A 16,589-nucleotide genomic window follows, 5' to 3' on the forward strand; every position below is an offset into this window, starting at 1 on the left:
CTACTAATGATGGTAGTGAAGAAATACCAAAAAGGCATAAGGGAGAAAGGAAAGAACTATGAACAATGGTACTAAGAATTAACAGAAAAGGTAAGAAAGGCGGGAGAGGGAGTTACCAACAATGGTAACGGAGATTACAAAAGGTATTGGGTAGAGCATCAAACACAGAGCTGAAAATATTTATATATATACATACATATATATATATATATATATATATATATATATATATATATGACAGCGGAAATACAATGAATTAGCTTAATATAGAAATTTTAAGAACTTAGTTGCGAGCAACGGCTGAAGCATCTTGCTGACAGAGTGGCAAACAAGATCTGAGGTAATGGAGAGAGGAGCATTATAGGTAGAGTCTTAGTTTGAGAGTTTTTTGGCTGGCACGAGCTGTATAATGGCCAAGCTGGTTCAGAGTATTGGAAAAGAGTTCCATTTGTCAAGAATGAACGAAGATTGACAGCATCATATAAATGGTGACATGGAAAGGGTGGGAGGATGAAATAGTTTCAGGAAAATTAACGTGTAAAGTGTTTTATGAAGATGTATAAACTGAAAATTTAATAAATATGTATATAATGAATGAAAGATGGAAATCTGTTAATAAAGTAACCCTTGCCCTTCTTGATAGGTGCCATAGGATCTTTTAAATCCACAGATCGCCGACCGACACAAGCAGATTAGACCTCCATTTAACATCTCATCTGAAGGACAATGCACTCGAGTGCAGCACCCACCCAATACTGTACTGTACTGCAGTATCAGCAATTCGATCATCTGGAATGAACACACAACCAAAAGCCTTCTGGTCATCTAGCACCAAAGGTGAGTGTGCTACCTGACAATGCTTATAGTTATTTAGATGTAGAAGTATTTCAGCAATTTTATGGAAATCTGTATAAGACAGAAGAATGTAGAAACCAGGAAACAGCACAAGTAGAAATATTTATGGAAGACTTAATTAATCCTAGTTTAGAGAGTTAAGAGGAATAAGAGACTACCCATTTAATACCAAAGACAAAAAAGAGGAGATAAAATGTTGTTTAATCATTAGGGAAAGCTCTAGTAACAGACAGTTGTCCTGTGAAAGACTGAAATAATGACTGTGGTAATGATCTGGAAGTTTTTATTTAAAAGTAATTTAAAAGTGTGTATGTGTGTGGAGGGGGGTAATAACATCTTAGATGAAAACACCAAAGAGGGTGAAGACCCTTCAGAACCAGCTTCTTAAAAATTTCTAAAACATAAAGTATTTATATGTATACTAAGAAAATGGCAAAGGTTGTGTCAAAACTGATAGATCTACATCTATGTGGTTTTGGGAGGGGATGCAAACATTTGATAACATTAATAGAACAAGGATGATCCAGGGCAAAGTATAGTGTAAGAAAAAAAAAGCATTGTTTGTGGCTCTTGATGCAAAGTATTTTATAGTGTCTGCTGGAATTTTATGAGTAGTGCATGGTAGTATTTGCTTTCCCTTACAAAATAATAGGGTTAATATGGATGATATATGAAAGGTTTGCTTCAAAATGAAGGTAGGAGGGATTATTTTCTATAAGCTATGTACAGACAAAGAAACAAAACCGGGATATCCTCTTTACCTGCTTTATATTTAGAGCCAAAGTACATATTCCAATTTATAAAGCAGGCTTACACTAAAGTCGATTAAATCAAAATCATGCTTCTTTTGGAATCCAGGCAGGTATGTCTTTTGTAAATAGAGCAGACTTGCACTTTCTTACACCAAAATCAAGTCTTTTGTAATTGGGCCCATGAGCAAAGAAAACAACGAACTCTCAAATTCAAGGATGTAACTAATACGGTAATGACGACAATTTTGCTTAAGTTGCAGATAACCATATTTAGGAGACACAAAATAAACTATTTAGGTGTATTGATTACAAAAAGCATATGTGGGAAGAAACTAAAAAAAAAACCTGAGATGCTGAAAGTTCTTGATTATGGATAAGGATATTAAGAGACAAGCAGTGAAAATGTTTGATATAATAAAGAGTTCATGGGATTTATTTTGGAGGGGAAGAGGGAATGACATTTTGTTAAAGAGGGCAGACTATACACATACGTTTGAATTCAACAAATTCTTGTTGCAATTGCTGGAATGGGTTTTGACTAGGAATGTTTTTGCAATTGTGTGGTACACCTATGATGCCAATAAGAATGTTTTTTTGGTGGTACTTGAATTTATGATGAAGACTTCTGGATTATTTTTTAAGGACCAAACAAAAAAAAAAACAATCTGCATAAAAATGATGATTACCTAAATAAAAAGTAAAGTTGTATTATTTGATTAGGGAATTATTTCCAATCAGTTTGAAAGACATACGGATAATTTTGTGTGTAAATCCATCCACTCACAACCCCCCCCCCCATTTTTACAGATTGGGTAGGGGTGTCACTTTAGCAGTGAATCATCCAAAGCCAATGTTAATACCAAGGAGCAGCAAGCCATGCTATGGTTTATACATAAATATTTAATGAATTATTTAATTGGTTTGTTCTGTTATTTGATTGCTTTAGGGGATTTATTTAATGGGAAGTAATGCATCTTTTGGTTACAGCTGACAAAAGCCTTTTCGCAAAACCATTCCAATTTTGTGCTCCTCTACGGTTCACTTATAAATTAATTTCTGGACTGGACAACAGTAATACTCAACTATCTATACATCTCCTCCCCAACCCCTTCATATTAACCCACTCTATCATCCCAGTCCCACCACCCCCTTTTTTATCCTCTCTATTACTATACACTTCAGCGATGTCATTTCTCTGTCCCTTATTTATCCAGTTTACTTACTACACTAGTTCAACGGTACTACTCTAAACAATGCTCATGTCTCTTCCTGCAATCACACTGCTTTACTCTTCCTCCAAATTTTTCTCAACATGTGGCTCATCTAGTCTATTTATCACTTCCCATTTTCATTTGTTTCCATATCTTGTTAAAAGTATAGAAGTGCATAACTTTCTTTGTTAATGGTACTGTAGTGCATTATTTCAATTCACTCGTATCCTAATTTTACACTATGTTCTGCTAATGGTACAGTTGCCTTATACCATATATTTCATAATTTTTTTCACCTCAATTATGCTATAAAATGTATACTAGATGTATTACTTTTGAAATTAATTTTTTGTATTGGAGCTTTTCTCCCCAGGCCTCCAATGAAAATGAGACTTTTTTGGCTCAGTCAGACAATAAAATAAATAAATAATTTGCATATTTGGTTAAGTTCCTATTTTTTTTGTACTTTTGGTTCCTGCAGTACCCAAGCGAAAAGGGGGAATGAGGTGTAAGGGGAAAGAAGGAAGAGAATGATTTATGTAATATAACGGTGAATGAAATTTGTTAAAAATGAAAACATTAGTATACTGGTTGATTTTAACAACAGAAGATGTTACAGTACGAGAAATGAAAAGGAATACTATGTCACATAACCCATGTTACTGATTAAAATGTGAAGACTTAATAAAGATGGTTAAAAACTTGATGTAGTACATAAATTACATACACTATCAGATGCATTTATACAGACATACATTTACATATAACATAGATGAAAAGATGTGTGCATGCATATATATACATCACAATGAAACAGTATTAATACAGAATGCAGCTTTTCTATGCTGGTAAATGGTACTTACAATGCCAAATGCAGAATATACTGTCTTATCAATTTCAGAGTTTAACAGCTAAAAATGTACTCCTCTTTCACATTTAGGATTTCAGAATAAAGAGCAAGCAATACCTTTGTTTCTTAGGTTCTTCAACTTTTGTTTCGAACACAGCATGATCTTCTCTTGTCGGGTCATAGTGAAGAGCACCAACATCTCTGTAAACAAACACAGTACTCAGTACAAGCTAGAGCTTATCCCTATTAAATGTCATCAGTCCATAACAAAACAGTATGTCTAACATTTCTAAGCAAAAATGCAGCTCAGTAGGAGTTGCAGTACTACACCTACCTCTTCCACTAGGTACTTAACATGTCAAGGCGCTTTTCTCCTGTGCCATACTTGAATTTTAATGCACTGCAGAGGAACATCCTGCAAAATGGTGGTTCTTACAGTTTTAGTTGATCTATTAGATGACCCCCTCTGGGTTACCTTAAGATGGGTATTTGTTCTCCACTGATAAGAATTCAATGATTTCTAGCAAAATCCAGCATCTGGGGATATATCTGCCCCATATGAGAAGCTATGATTTAATGTATACACGAGTAAACTCACTGCAAAAATTTCTTCTTGCCATCAGCTACCACCTTTTACCAACCATGAAATAATGCAGATTTGATACATGACTAAATGAATAATGGAATAATATAAACTTGCGTGACAAATTGACAACAGTAAGAGCTGGTGATGACAACTCATTTACAGAGAAATGAAGAGTGCGTATTCCTGCAGAGGAGCCACGTGCAGTGCTTCTGAAGCTGGAGATCTCCCTGGCCTGCTACATTTGGAAATATATCAAAACCTCTTTAAATACAACATGAAGTTGCTTGGCTAACACAGCTTTGTGTTAGTCAATGTGTCAAGGTGTCGTGTTTGGATCAGAAGTAATAAAAAAAGGACTGTATGTTGTATTATGATGATGGAGAAGCTGTTTGAGTCACAATGGAACTGTCACGATATGCCATGTTTCAGCAGTAATGTGCCTATTAAGTTCTTGTGAATGAATGCTTCTCAAGTAACAAGGAGCTTGGAACCAAACAAAATTAATTTGTTCGACATTTATATGAAGTAAATACAAATGGCTATGTCTGAAAAGATGGAGATGTCTACTTGACCAGATGGAAACAGGTAACTGTCAGGAAACAAATGTGTGAAATTCAAGATAAAGCAGAGAAGACATTTAGGTCAGAAGAGATTGAGTCCGAGTAACAGAAATGAAACAAAGCGATGAGAGCTTAATTCCCCATGTGGTCAAGGGAAGTTGTGTAACCCACATGACAGCAGAGGTCACAATGTCTTTGCTATGGAAATGCACATTCCCATGCACTTCCCTCAGTGAAGGTTACCAACTATTGGATAGCTTGGAGCACAACATGGCCAAGCTCTAGGTTGCATGTCTGCTTCATTCCTCTCAAGGACTGCTACCACTGACCAGATACACACATCCTCTTTGTCCGCTCTGCCAACAGTCCTAGCAGCTATCAAACTTGGTTTGCCTGGGTCATAAACAGAATTTTATCCTTCTATGCTACCACAGCTGGCTTAAACAAAGACCAATTATTTGACTTGCTAAGAAAAAAAGTACATATTGGGCAGAATGTGGCAGCTCGGAAGATAGTAAACTTCAAATTTGTTAGATTGTGCTTGTTTCTGGGGGGGCTCCTCTAACCTGAAGTTCCCTTGCTACTTCTTTTTGTAAGTCTGCTTACCACAATTTGCTGTCTGCTTATTTAGCTTTCTGTAAAATGAAGCAAAGGTACCTGCAAAAATATTGATACAATTTGGAGAAGAAAGCCTGCTAAATCTGGGAAACTCCCTAAATCAGCTTTACTCTCCTAATCATACTTTTAAAGGACTTGTACAGCAGATAATCCAAATACAACCCAAGAGGGAATTCAAAATTTCAGCTTTTACATCCTCAAGAAGGTTTTGCATGCACAACCAAGCAAACATTCTCAGAAAAGCCCCAGTATCAACAGCTGAATCATAAGCAGATTTCAGAGAGTGTTTAGCCACCACAGAGACAAAAGCAGTAAGATTACACCATGATGATCTTCCTCAGAAGAGGAAAAGGAAGCTATAATGTTTCTCTTACTATCAAAAGTAGCTAGCATAAACTTAATATGAGGCCTTTACAATTAAGAATTATGAAAATAAGTGTTGCAGAAAGTATACAGTTTCCCCATATCCTTCAAAGGCTTTCCAATCCTTGCCTGAGGGGAAGGGATTAACATTTATCAGACATTTAGTATCAGCAGGATTTACACCAAGCAAATCACAGCTGGGTTTGACCTGGAGTTAGAAAATAAAAATTGTTAAGATTGAGGAACATATATACTTGCTTTCTTAGGGGCAGAGGAACTGGAGTAGGTAATTTCTTCAATAACAGTGGAAGGTCATTATGTTCTCATTGAAAAACTGATTCCTTCTGGATATGGTTTCAAAAAAAGAAAATACTTGTAAGGGACAATGATGAGAAACACTCTCCTCAGAGTCAGAATCAAAAAGTTTGGAGAGAAAACAGAGGTTGTCCCCTCACAATCATTTTCCTGTTCAATGTTCTGAAAATCCAGAGACAGTGAAACATTCCTCTCCTTTACCAGTAACACTGGGGCTGGTTGGGTCAACAATCTGAACTAAGCCCTGAGCTAACCCTAATAAATCACTCCTTGGTTTGCCTGGGTCATAAACAGAATTTTATCCTTATATGCTACCACAGCTAGCTAAAACAAAGACCAATTCTTTGACTCGCAAAGACAAAAGTACATATTGGGCAGTGTGTGGCAGCTCAGAAGATAGTAAACTTCAAATTTGTTAGATTGTGCTTGTTTCTGGGGGGGCTCCTCTAATTTGAAGCTCCCTTGCTACTGCTTTTTGTAAGTCTGCTTACCAACATTTTGCTGTCTGCTTATTTAACTTTCTGTAATATGAGGCCTTTACAATTAAGAATTATGAAAATAAGTGTTGCAGAAAAATGCACATTTTCCCCATATCCTGCACAGGCTTTCCAATCCTTGCCTGAGGGGAAGGGATTAACATTTATCAAACATTTAGCATCAGCAGGATTCACCAAGCAAATCGCAGTTGGGTTTGACCTGGAGTTAGAAAATAAAAATTGTTAAGACTGAGGAACTTGTATATCTGCTTTCTTAAGGGCAGAAGAACAGGAGGAACTGGAGTAGGTAATCATTTCTTCAATAACAGTGGAAGATCATTATGTTCTCATTGAAAAACTGATTCCTTCTGGATATGGTTTCAAAAAAAGAAAATACTTGTAAGGGACAATGAGGAGAAACACCCTCCTCAGAGTCAGAACCAAAACATTTGGAGAGAAAACAGAAGTTGCCCCCTCACAATCATTTTCCTGTTCAATGTTCTGAAACTACAGACAGTGAAACATTCCTCTCCCTTACCAATAACACTGAGACTGGTTGGGTCAATAATCTGAACTAAGCCCTGAGCTAACCCTAATAAATCACTGCTGTCCAAATAAGAGACAGGCAAAGATAAATGTTTAGCTTTTTGTTTCTTTTTGACAGGAGCCTTAAAAGAAACACACCTACTTTTGGAAAGCAAAACCTCCCTCGGGACACTTATCCAAGTCTGGATAATCTGGATACGTACAGTGGTATTCCTTGCTCTTAGACAGACGAGACTGGCTTTCCCTTGCTCAATAAGGGCACTCCAACAGCCTCAGAGGAACTATATTATCATTTGGACCATGGAGGCTCTACGGACTATACCACAGGGAGCAAATAAAAAGATAACTGGTGTGACGAACCAGAAATGGCCATAGCAGAGTCACCCATGTGTGGATGAGGCAGTTAGGAGCTTGCTGAAGTGGTAAAGGCTGTTCAGAAATGTTTTTCATTTTGTGGATGAAAGGAAGAACTTATGAACTGTACGTTGTTCCATGTTGAAGGTGAAAAAATGCCTGAATCCTTGGGAAGGCTGGCAGCAGTAGTCAGTGAAGCAAGTATTAAAAAAAGTTATTTTTTTTTACCACCAAAAAATCAGTGAAACCTACTTTAAACACTCTAGCCCTTAAAACTAACTTAACACAAGTTTTAGATAGGAAAAAAAAGTTTTACCAAATTTTTCCCTCAGAAGTAAAAAGTTAACAGTTCATAAAAAGTGACAAAGTCAAAACATTTTTCCAAGCTTAAATATACACACATACACACACACACACACACACACATAGACACACACACATAGGCACACACACATAGGCACACACACATAGGCACACACACATAGGCACACACACATAGACACACACACATAGACATTTTTCCCCCTTCTTTTACCATAAAAAGTTCTTCAGTCACAAAATAATGTCTAGTCCCCCCAAAGGGAACGCATCTGCCCAGCAATGTTGTGTTAGCTGACAGTCAGTCACTGAAAGCCTGCAAGAGCAGCAAAATTAATGAAGGAATAAAAGTTGCAATAAAATAAGCACTTCTTCACAGCTCAACTAAAAGGGCCTCAGTCAAGACCAATTACAAATGTTTAGCTCTTACAAAATATTTCCCATCTCTATCAAAAGACAAATAACAATACAACTGTACATTTAATTGACTGAGGTTAATTCCTCTTAAACGGCAGATTTAACTTTGGTTGTGAGAGGTGACCAACAAAGCCAGTTCTTTACTTTGCTCACAGCATAAATGTTTTGACAGATAAAAGTCAACAGAGTAGACTATAATGACTGTAGAATAACAGGTCAATAAAGCCAACACTGCCAAACCCTGCATTCAGCTTAAACACTCGCTGCCTAAAACTGTTGCATACATCACAGGAAACGTTCTTGAATATTTTATTAGAGAAAACCATCACAAAAATATAGGACATCTAGGTGAAAAATGTGTATTCAACTGAACATCTGTTTATCTGTAACTTTCTTAAGAAAAGAGACATTTCTAAACATGTGGCAAGAAAAACTATAAACTGTATTTATATATATATCACAAGTTAAATCATTGGTAACTGAAATAGTGGGTATTACTTTCCAGATGCATTTCTCATTGACAAGGGACAGAAATTGATTAAAGGACTTGCATGTGTCTTTAGGGAACTGCAGAGAAGCACAATGTTAGCTAAGAACACATGGTAGTAGCAAGTAAATGGAATTTCCAGAATTTACATTAGCTTACTGCATAGCCACTCAAACAAGTGAAATAAATATCAGACTACATCAAGCTCTGACAGAATACATTTACATCAGCTGTTGTATTCTCCAAGTTTATGTTTCAAACCCATATTCCATGTTACACTATTTTAGAATTATCATTAATTCTTACTGTGCAGCACTACACATCATATATAAATTAATCTCTTTTCACCAAGTAACAAATTGAGCGATTTTAATCATATAAAAGCTAGATATGTAAAGTGAATGAAATGCTGCATTTCTGTAGCTGAGGCTCTGTAACTTGTTTAAAAATAAATGGTACCAAAATAGAATGAGGCTGTATATTTATGCTCTCTGATTTCCAAAAAAATTGTTTTCTAACAGTTTATTGGACATTTTTTTTAAATACGCAGAGAGAGAAAGAGATTAAAGGACAAAACCAAAATACACATGGAGAAAAACCTAGTAAGCAATTCCTATTGGACAATGCAAATTAGAAAGGCAGGACTGTGTGCGATTAACCCTATGGTGCTTGACTTGCTTATTTAACCGTTTTTCCCCCTCGTAGATTAAATTCTTTAACAAGGAGATACTTTTTCAAACTCACTGAAGGCAAATTTATCATGGATTCAGGATCCCTACCCTAGCTGAGGAAGTAACCTTCACCTGCCTGATTGTGACAAGAGCATTTCTCCCTTTCCACCAAGGGCATTCCCCTATAGCTACAAAGGATGTGGCTATCCATGCCATCTTTTGTATGCGCAATTCCAGAGGAAATGGGGGGCTGAGCTTTCTGAGGAAACAAAACCTGCCTGCCAGAGGAGACTCTCTCACTAATGCCTGATGTGCAACAACAGCTGGCCTGACATGGTAAGACTCCTTAACAGCTTTCTTCTTACAAGGGAAGGTAAAACTGCTGAGATAAGTAACTGCTCCACTGTTAATTCAGAAAAGGACCTCAAAGGTGGACAGAAAAGTCAATAAAGGATAAAACAGAGAACAAGTGGTACAGAGGTAAGTAAACCACTGATGGTCCCTCACAAGCATAACATCTTCTCCCAAATACACAAACCTAAACACCTGACACAAAACGTTCAAATATTTACACCGACTTATTCTCAGCTGGGTCTCAGAAACTTGTTACCACTTAAATAACTTTGTCATTCTACCAACAGTGTCAGAAAAATATAATTCTTCTACTGGAGATTCATGACAGTTTTTTCTGACTCAGATTATCAATTTTCATGAGTAGAAACCTGGGAGGCATAATAAAGGCCCACTTCCTACAGAAGAGATTCTGATTCATAAACTGTAGGGGAAAAGCAATTGTTTCCTTTTAAATGTGGGGAAGATCCCAACTTCAGGGACTGAAAGGCTTTAACTAAGCCTCTGGCAAAAGAAAAACATTCTTCTCTTGCTTCGTTAAGTAAAGGGGCCAAAAGAGTGAATAAAGGTTTAAGGTGTCCTCTTCCTGGGAGTCTCAATAAAAGAAAAAAAAAGTGCTCCGATGTACGGTCATCTTCCCGGGTATCTGAATCCTTAGTGTGGCTCTGTGAAGGTCCTCCTCTGGTCCCCCTCTTTCTGTCACAGCAAGTGTGGGTCTCCCCTGCTTGACGTGGATGCATGAGCAGCCTTGGAGGAGGTGCCTGTCTTATCTCCTAGTTGCTTCATGGGAAGCAATTGGCAGAAGAGTCCAGAGAAGCAGATAGTCCAAGGGCTCAGACTTAGCCACAGCAGAGTCACCTGTTGAAAGCAGAGGCAGAGGCAGAGAGGGTACCAAAATGGAAACAAAAGCCTCTCTAGGAACTTTTTATTCTTGCGGACCAGAGGGTGAATATCTAAGAAACTGGAACTCAACCCGTGACTTTAAGGGTCAAAGACTACAGCATTTGTTTTTCTAGATGCAAAAGTAGGGAACTATGCCTGCTCATAAGGGTTTGGGAGTAAAAGACATATAAATGGAACAGGACTGAATGTAGTGTTCCTTCCCCAAGCAAAACAGGTAGGACTTGTGATGATCTTTATAGGGAATAAAGTGACCACATGAGTATTTCCCCATTTTCCTAGGTACAAATCACCAAAAAAAGATACACTTTTCTCACACACACAAAAAAAGGATGGAAATCCCCAATGGGGAAGGGCACTCACCTGCTAATATGACAAACGTATTATTATGTTATGTACTCACCATAACTTGGCATCTGTGTTGTCTATTTTCATTCTTTCTAACAAATGGATTTGGATCCTCAGATATGACTCGGCCGCATACAACAGACATTGGATCCAGCTCTCAAGCTGCGCTCTCTACCCATAATGCCTTATTCCATCCCCAATACCTCAGATCAAGCTTGCTGATTAATCTTCCAATTGTCTAAGAAGACAGAAACAGACATTAGAAAAGACAGGAGTCCAATATGTACTTCCAAGAGCAATAGGGATGGGAGGGAAGGTGAGCAGGAATGAAAATGGACAACACAGATTCCCAGTTATGGTGAGTGCATAACTTCTAAATCTTGATGTTGTCCTTTTCACCGTTCCCCATAAATGGAACAGTCCCCAGTTACATAGCCCTCGGGAGGCCCTCATGGAAGGACATGCACTTGCTGAAGCACTGCTGAACCAAAAGAAACTCTGCTTCTGGATATGATGTCAACTTGTAATGCATAACAAAAGTCTTTGACCAAATAGCAACAGCACAAATATCATCAATGGAGGTCCTTGACCAAAAGGCGGATGAAGTAGCCAAGGACAGAGTTGAATGAGCTCGAGGTGGTCTTGGCAAACTTGGTCCATTTTAAGAATAAACAAATGAAATGCAGTCAGTAATCCATTTTGCTAGAGTAACCTTAGACACCCCCTGCCCTAGGCAATTAGGGAAAAAGGATTTGAAAAGCTGATCTGACTTTGAATTATTTTTTTCTGTGAAGATAAAATCGTAGTTGTCTGTGTACATCAAGGAGATGAAGCATGTATTCTCTTGCATTAGAAAATTTTGAGAAAAAAAATGGTAACTGAATGGACTGATTAATATTATTTTCACACGGCACTTTAGGAAGAAAGGAAGGGATAGTCCTTACAGAAGCCGTGTATTTGTGAAAAACAGTGTAAAGTGACTTAGCTGAAAGAGCCTGGAATTCAGAAGTTATTTTTGCTGAAGCTACAGCTACCAGACAGTTTTCCATTAAAGAAATTCCAGATTACATTTGTCAGATGGTTCAAAGGGCTTCTCAGTAGATCCTTGAAGGTCCACAGTAAGGTCCCAAGGAAGGGGGGGGGGGCTGAGAAGAAAAATGCCCTTCATGAAGACTTTACACAATTTGCAAGACGCCAGAGAAATAGATTTATTTCCTGAATAGAAATTTTTAATTGCTGCCAACTGAAGTTTAATTGTTGAAAAACTTGTCCCTTCTTTAAAAAGAGCTGTTAGAAAAAGAAGAGTGGCTGAAATTGGGTCGGAAAAAGGGTCAATATTCTACTTGGAAAAGATTTTCTGTTTGGGCTTCTATTTGTTTCTGTAGACTTTCCAGGTAAAAGCCTTCTGGGAGGCCAAAATAATATTGCAAACTGGGTAAGAAAGTCTATACTGTCAAACTATTAGTGGAAGTGGAGAAACCATGTGGTTCGCTTGAGGGCATGGAAGTTGGGATGATGAATTCCTGATGGATGGGATAGGAGATCCTGAACAGACTCCAGTATCCATGGAGGATATCGCTAGTGAGACCCCAGGAAGTGGAACCATACTTGCTGAGGCCAGAAGGGGAAATGTGGATGACTGGGCTCTTCAGCTTGTTTGCTTTCTGTACGAATTTTGGAATCAGAGGAAGAAGATGGCAATCATACAGAAGACCCAGGGGCCAATCATGAATCAGGGCATCTCTCGAGGACTCCACCTGAAGGGAGATCAGAGTGAAGTACTTGCTGCACTTGTTGTTGAGGGGGGGTGACAAAAAGGTAGCAGCAACGTTGGCCCCAATGCCTGAAAATCATATCTGTTACCGAGTGACAATGTACTAGTGAGGCATCAAAATGAATCTGCGTAGTTTGTCTGCTAGTAAGTTGAATTTCCACGGGATGTGCATTGCAATAAGAAAGCAGTCTGATGAGATTGCCCATTCCCAAACCATCATGGCCTCTCTGCAGAGGGAGTAAGATCGGGTTCCTCCTCGCTTGTTGATATACTAGCCTACCAACATGCAGTCCGTCTGAACTGCAGAAGTCTCCAGAGGGAGAGCATCTTGAAAAGCCTGCAACACTAGAAAGACTGCTCTCATCTCTAGAGCACTGATATGCAACTTGGTCTCCAGAGGGGACCACATGCCCTGGACCATCCTTTCCAAGAAATGTCCCCCTACACCAGTTGGGAGGTGTCTGTGGTCACTGTGGCAACTGAGAGCAGAAGGACAAAAGGTCTGCCCAAAAAAAGATTGTCAGACTGAATCCACTAATGAATATGACATTTGCAAACTGCACTGAGTTTTATAGGAAGGGATAGGGGATGACAAAGACTGGACCATTGAGCAGCAAAGGCCCACTGGAGAATTTGCATAAAGAAGCATGCTAAAGCAACCAGTAGTATAGTAGTTGCCACTGACCCCAGAGCTCGCAGCACTAATCTTGCTGGAGAAGAAGGATGAGAAAAGTACAGTCTGAACTTGATGTTTCAAGGATGAAATGCAGTGGCAAGGTAAGGAAGCTACCCGAGTTGTAGTATTCAGAAAAGTCCCTATGAATTCCAGGCTCTGTAATGGGACAAATTTTGATCTGATAAGATTTAAAGAGATACCCAAGTTGTTGCAAATCTGGAGCAAATACTCCCTGGCTTGTCGAAGTTGATGTTTGGATAGTGTGGTGAGAAACCATTCGTCTACACGGGGAAACACCTGGAATCCACTGAGCCTTAAGTGATCTGCTGCTACTACTGCCATGCATTTGGTAAACAACCTGGGGGCTGTGGCAAGTCCAAAGGGCAGAGCTCTGAACTGATAATGACTGGCTCCCAGCTGAAAGGGTTGGTATCTCCTGGATCGCCTGTCTATTTCTGTGTGATAGTACGCATCTTGGAGAGCTATGGAGCACATCCACTCATCCTTGTGCAGAAAAAGCAGGACGGACTGGATCATGACCATTCACAACTTCACCTACTTTACATACTGGTTCAACTTGCTTGTATTCAAAATGGGTCTGAGGTCCTGTTTCTTTGGCACTAAAAAGAAATGAGAGTAAGTTTGAAATCCTATCTGGTAATGTGGGACCTTTTGGATGACTCTCTTCTCTAGCAGCTTTTGTAATTCTTTTACTGCATCCTTCCTCTGACTGGGTGGAATGTCAGGAAGTTTCTTCCTCTGAGGAAGAAGGCAAGAAGAGAAAATGGTATGTAGTAACCTCTGGTTATTATTTTTAGCACCAAGAATCTTTTGTGATATCTGTCCAGGCATCTACATGCAAATGGAATCGACCTCAGACTGCCTCCAGAGTTGAACAGTCGGACAGTGCTTCAGGAGCGTTGATAGGACCTATCTGAAAAACAGTCCCAAAACCCCTAGTTCTGTGGGCCCCCTCTGCCTCTAGGGTGATGTCTATCATTAAAGCTTCTTCCTCTGTCTCTGGAGGAATTCTCCCCATGCAAATCCTGGAAAGGTCCCTGAGACTTACAGAACCATTTCTACTCACCTCATTGTTTTCTTGAGAAGGTCTGTTGAGGAGTAGAAAATGATGCCCACAGCAAAAAGTGTCTTTCCTTCTTGTTTGTTACAGGTAAATGTGTCCTTGACTAATGGCCTGAACAAGGAACTGCCATCAAATGGGGGTATTAATACAGGACGTCTTGAAGGGCTCAGCAAAATCACATAGCTGTATCCAGGTATGTCTCCTTATGGCTATTCCTGAACCGGCTTGCTCATGAGATACCTTCTGCTGTATGGGAGATCAAGCTCATCGAAGTGTTTGAAATGGACAACAGAGTGGCCAGTTGAAAGAAGTCTTTTTGGAATCCTCAGCAGTCATGGACTCCGACACAGAGAATTTGATAACTCCTTCATCAAATCTCTCTGTACCCTAGTAAAATGTGCTAAATAACTTACAGACCTCAGCATAAAGTTAGCTAAGGTGAACATTCACTTCTAAATCTGTTCAACGCTCTGGGCTCTCTTTTCAGTGGATTGACAATTCTGGTGTGCCAGCTCTTTCTTGGTGGCTGCCATCCCCACTGTATCATCAATTGGGACACCTATGCTCCAGTGGGGTCTATCAGAAGGGGAGGACAAAAATCTGTCTGGGCGCTTGGGGATGGGTTTGTCAGTGTCGGGTTCCTTCCATGCCCGGAAGGAAACCAAATCAATAAGTCCATCCACCGGAGGGGCACCCAAGAAGTAGATGGTCCAGAACCGAAAGCCTCCAGAAAGACAGACTCTTCAGGAGAAAGAGATTGGGGAGACGAACCCACATCAAAATCAGTGACTTCCGTGAGAGATCCCATCGGGAAGTCAATGCTTGGCTCTTATACGTCCTCTTCTGAGGGATCTCCTCCACTGGATGTTCGGGGGAAGTGTCAGAAAATAGGGGAAATTCCTCCAGGAGAACTTTCTGGAGACCTCTTGGAACAGGTTGCCCCTATGGAATAGGTCTGATGGGCTCACAGCTCAGAAACAGGGGAGAGTGGAAGGATTCGAGACAAGAGAACAGTTCTGTGTGGAGAGAGAAAATCTCTTCTACCACCATGAAAGCATAAGGACCGGGGGGGGGAGCCGACTCCTCCAAAGGTAGGTAGGTCAGGGCCACCCCTGAATCCGAGCTGTCCAGGGCTGGAGCTCTGAGAACTAGTCCTTGGATCCAAGGACTTAGGATCCAATGAGGAAGTAGAAGGGAATGGAGTGATCACTGTTGGAGCCAATGCTGTTGGATCAAATTACTGTATAGGATCCGAAGAAAGACTTCCAGACAGGATCTGAGGAAGTCTAAGCCGAATTTTTTCTTATCTTCTCCAATGACTTCAAGGAAGCCCTAGGGGAACTTTGGTGGAGAATTCTTTTTTACTTGGGAAAGAACTGACTTAGCTGATTTAGAGAGGGTTTGAGCCCCAGAAGAAGCTGGTAACTGTCCTTTAATAATTAGCTTATTTTACCTGCTAGCTAAAGTTTGAGGTTTAAAGGTTGAGCATACCAAACAGGCCGTATTGAGATGGTTTGGTCTAAAGCAGTAAATGCACTTCTTGTGGGCATCTGAACTGGGGATCTTATGCCCACAAGAAGTGCATTTTTTAAACCCTGTCAGTTTCTCCAACATAGCAAATAAGCAACAGAGTGTATAGAACTCAGGGTATGACAACAAATGTAGGAGAGAAACTTTTTTTTGGGAAATACAGAGAATAAATGACAATACCAACAATGGTATTAAAGACTTACCTAAAAAGGCAGAGAGGGAAATATATAGAGGAAAGAACTACCGAAGTAGGAGAAAAAAGGTGATAGTAGATAAGAAAAATACTAGTACCTAATGCCCAGTGAAAACTAAGATGGAGTAAAGAAAAGACGAAAAAATGTGTACAGGTAGGAAAAGAGAATAATATATATAACAATGAAAAAATCAACATTACTAGCTTGGAAGTAGAACCTGTGTCTAACCATGATGGTTAGAAACGAGATCTGAGATAATGGGGACGGAATATGGCATCATGGGTAGAGGCAGCAGCTTGAGAGCTGGATCCAAAGTCTAGTATATGCACCCGAATCAGATCAGAGGATCAGAT

At 39.4% G+C, this 16,589-nt stretch overlaps 1 protein-coding gene across 2 annotated transcripts in view; it reads right to left on the minus strand.

The window, feature by feature from the left end:
• The window catches only part of NOL8 (nucleolar protein 8), a 1,174,909-nt gene that overhangs the window by 350,912 nt on the left and 807,408 nt on the right, over positions 1-16,589 (minus strand). For both annotated transcript variants that reach the window (XM_044077406.1, XM_044077405.1), the window contains exon 12: positions 3,786-3,869. In XM_044077406.1, coding sequence (XP_043933341.1) covers positions 3,786-3,869 — 84 coding nt within the window. The remainder of the gene's footprint in view (positions 1-3,785; positions 3,870-16,589) is intronic.

The sequence above is a fragment of the Protopterus annectens genome, chromosome 7.part0 (assembly GCF_019279795.1).
Source record: "Protopterus annectens isolate FY-2018-M chromosome 7.part0, PAN1.0, whole genome shotgun sequence".
NCBI classification, from domain to species: Eukaryota; Metazoa; Chordata; order Ceratodontiformes; family Protopteridae; genus Protopterus; species Protopterus annectens.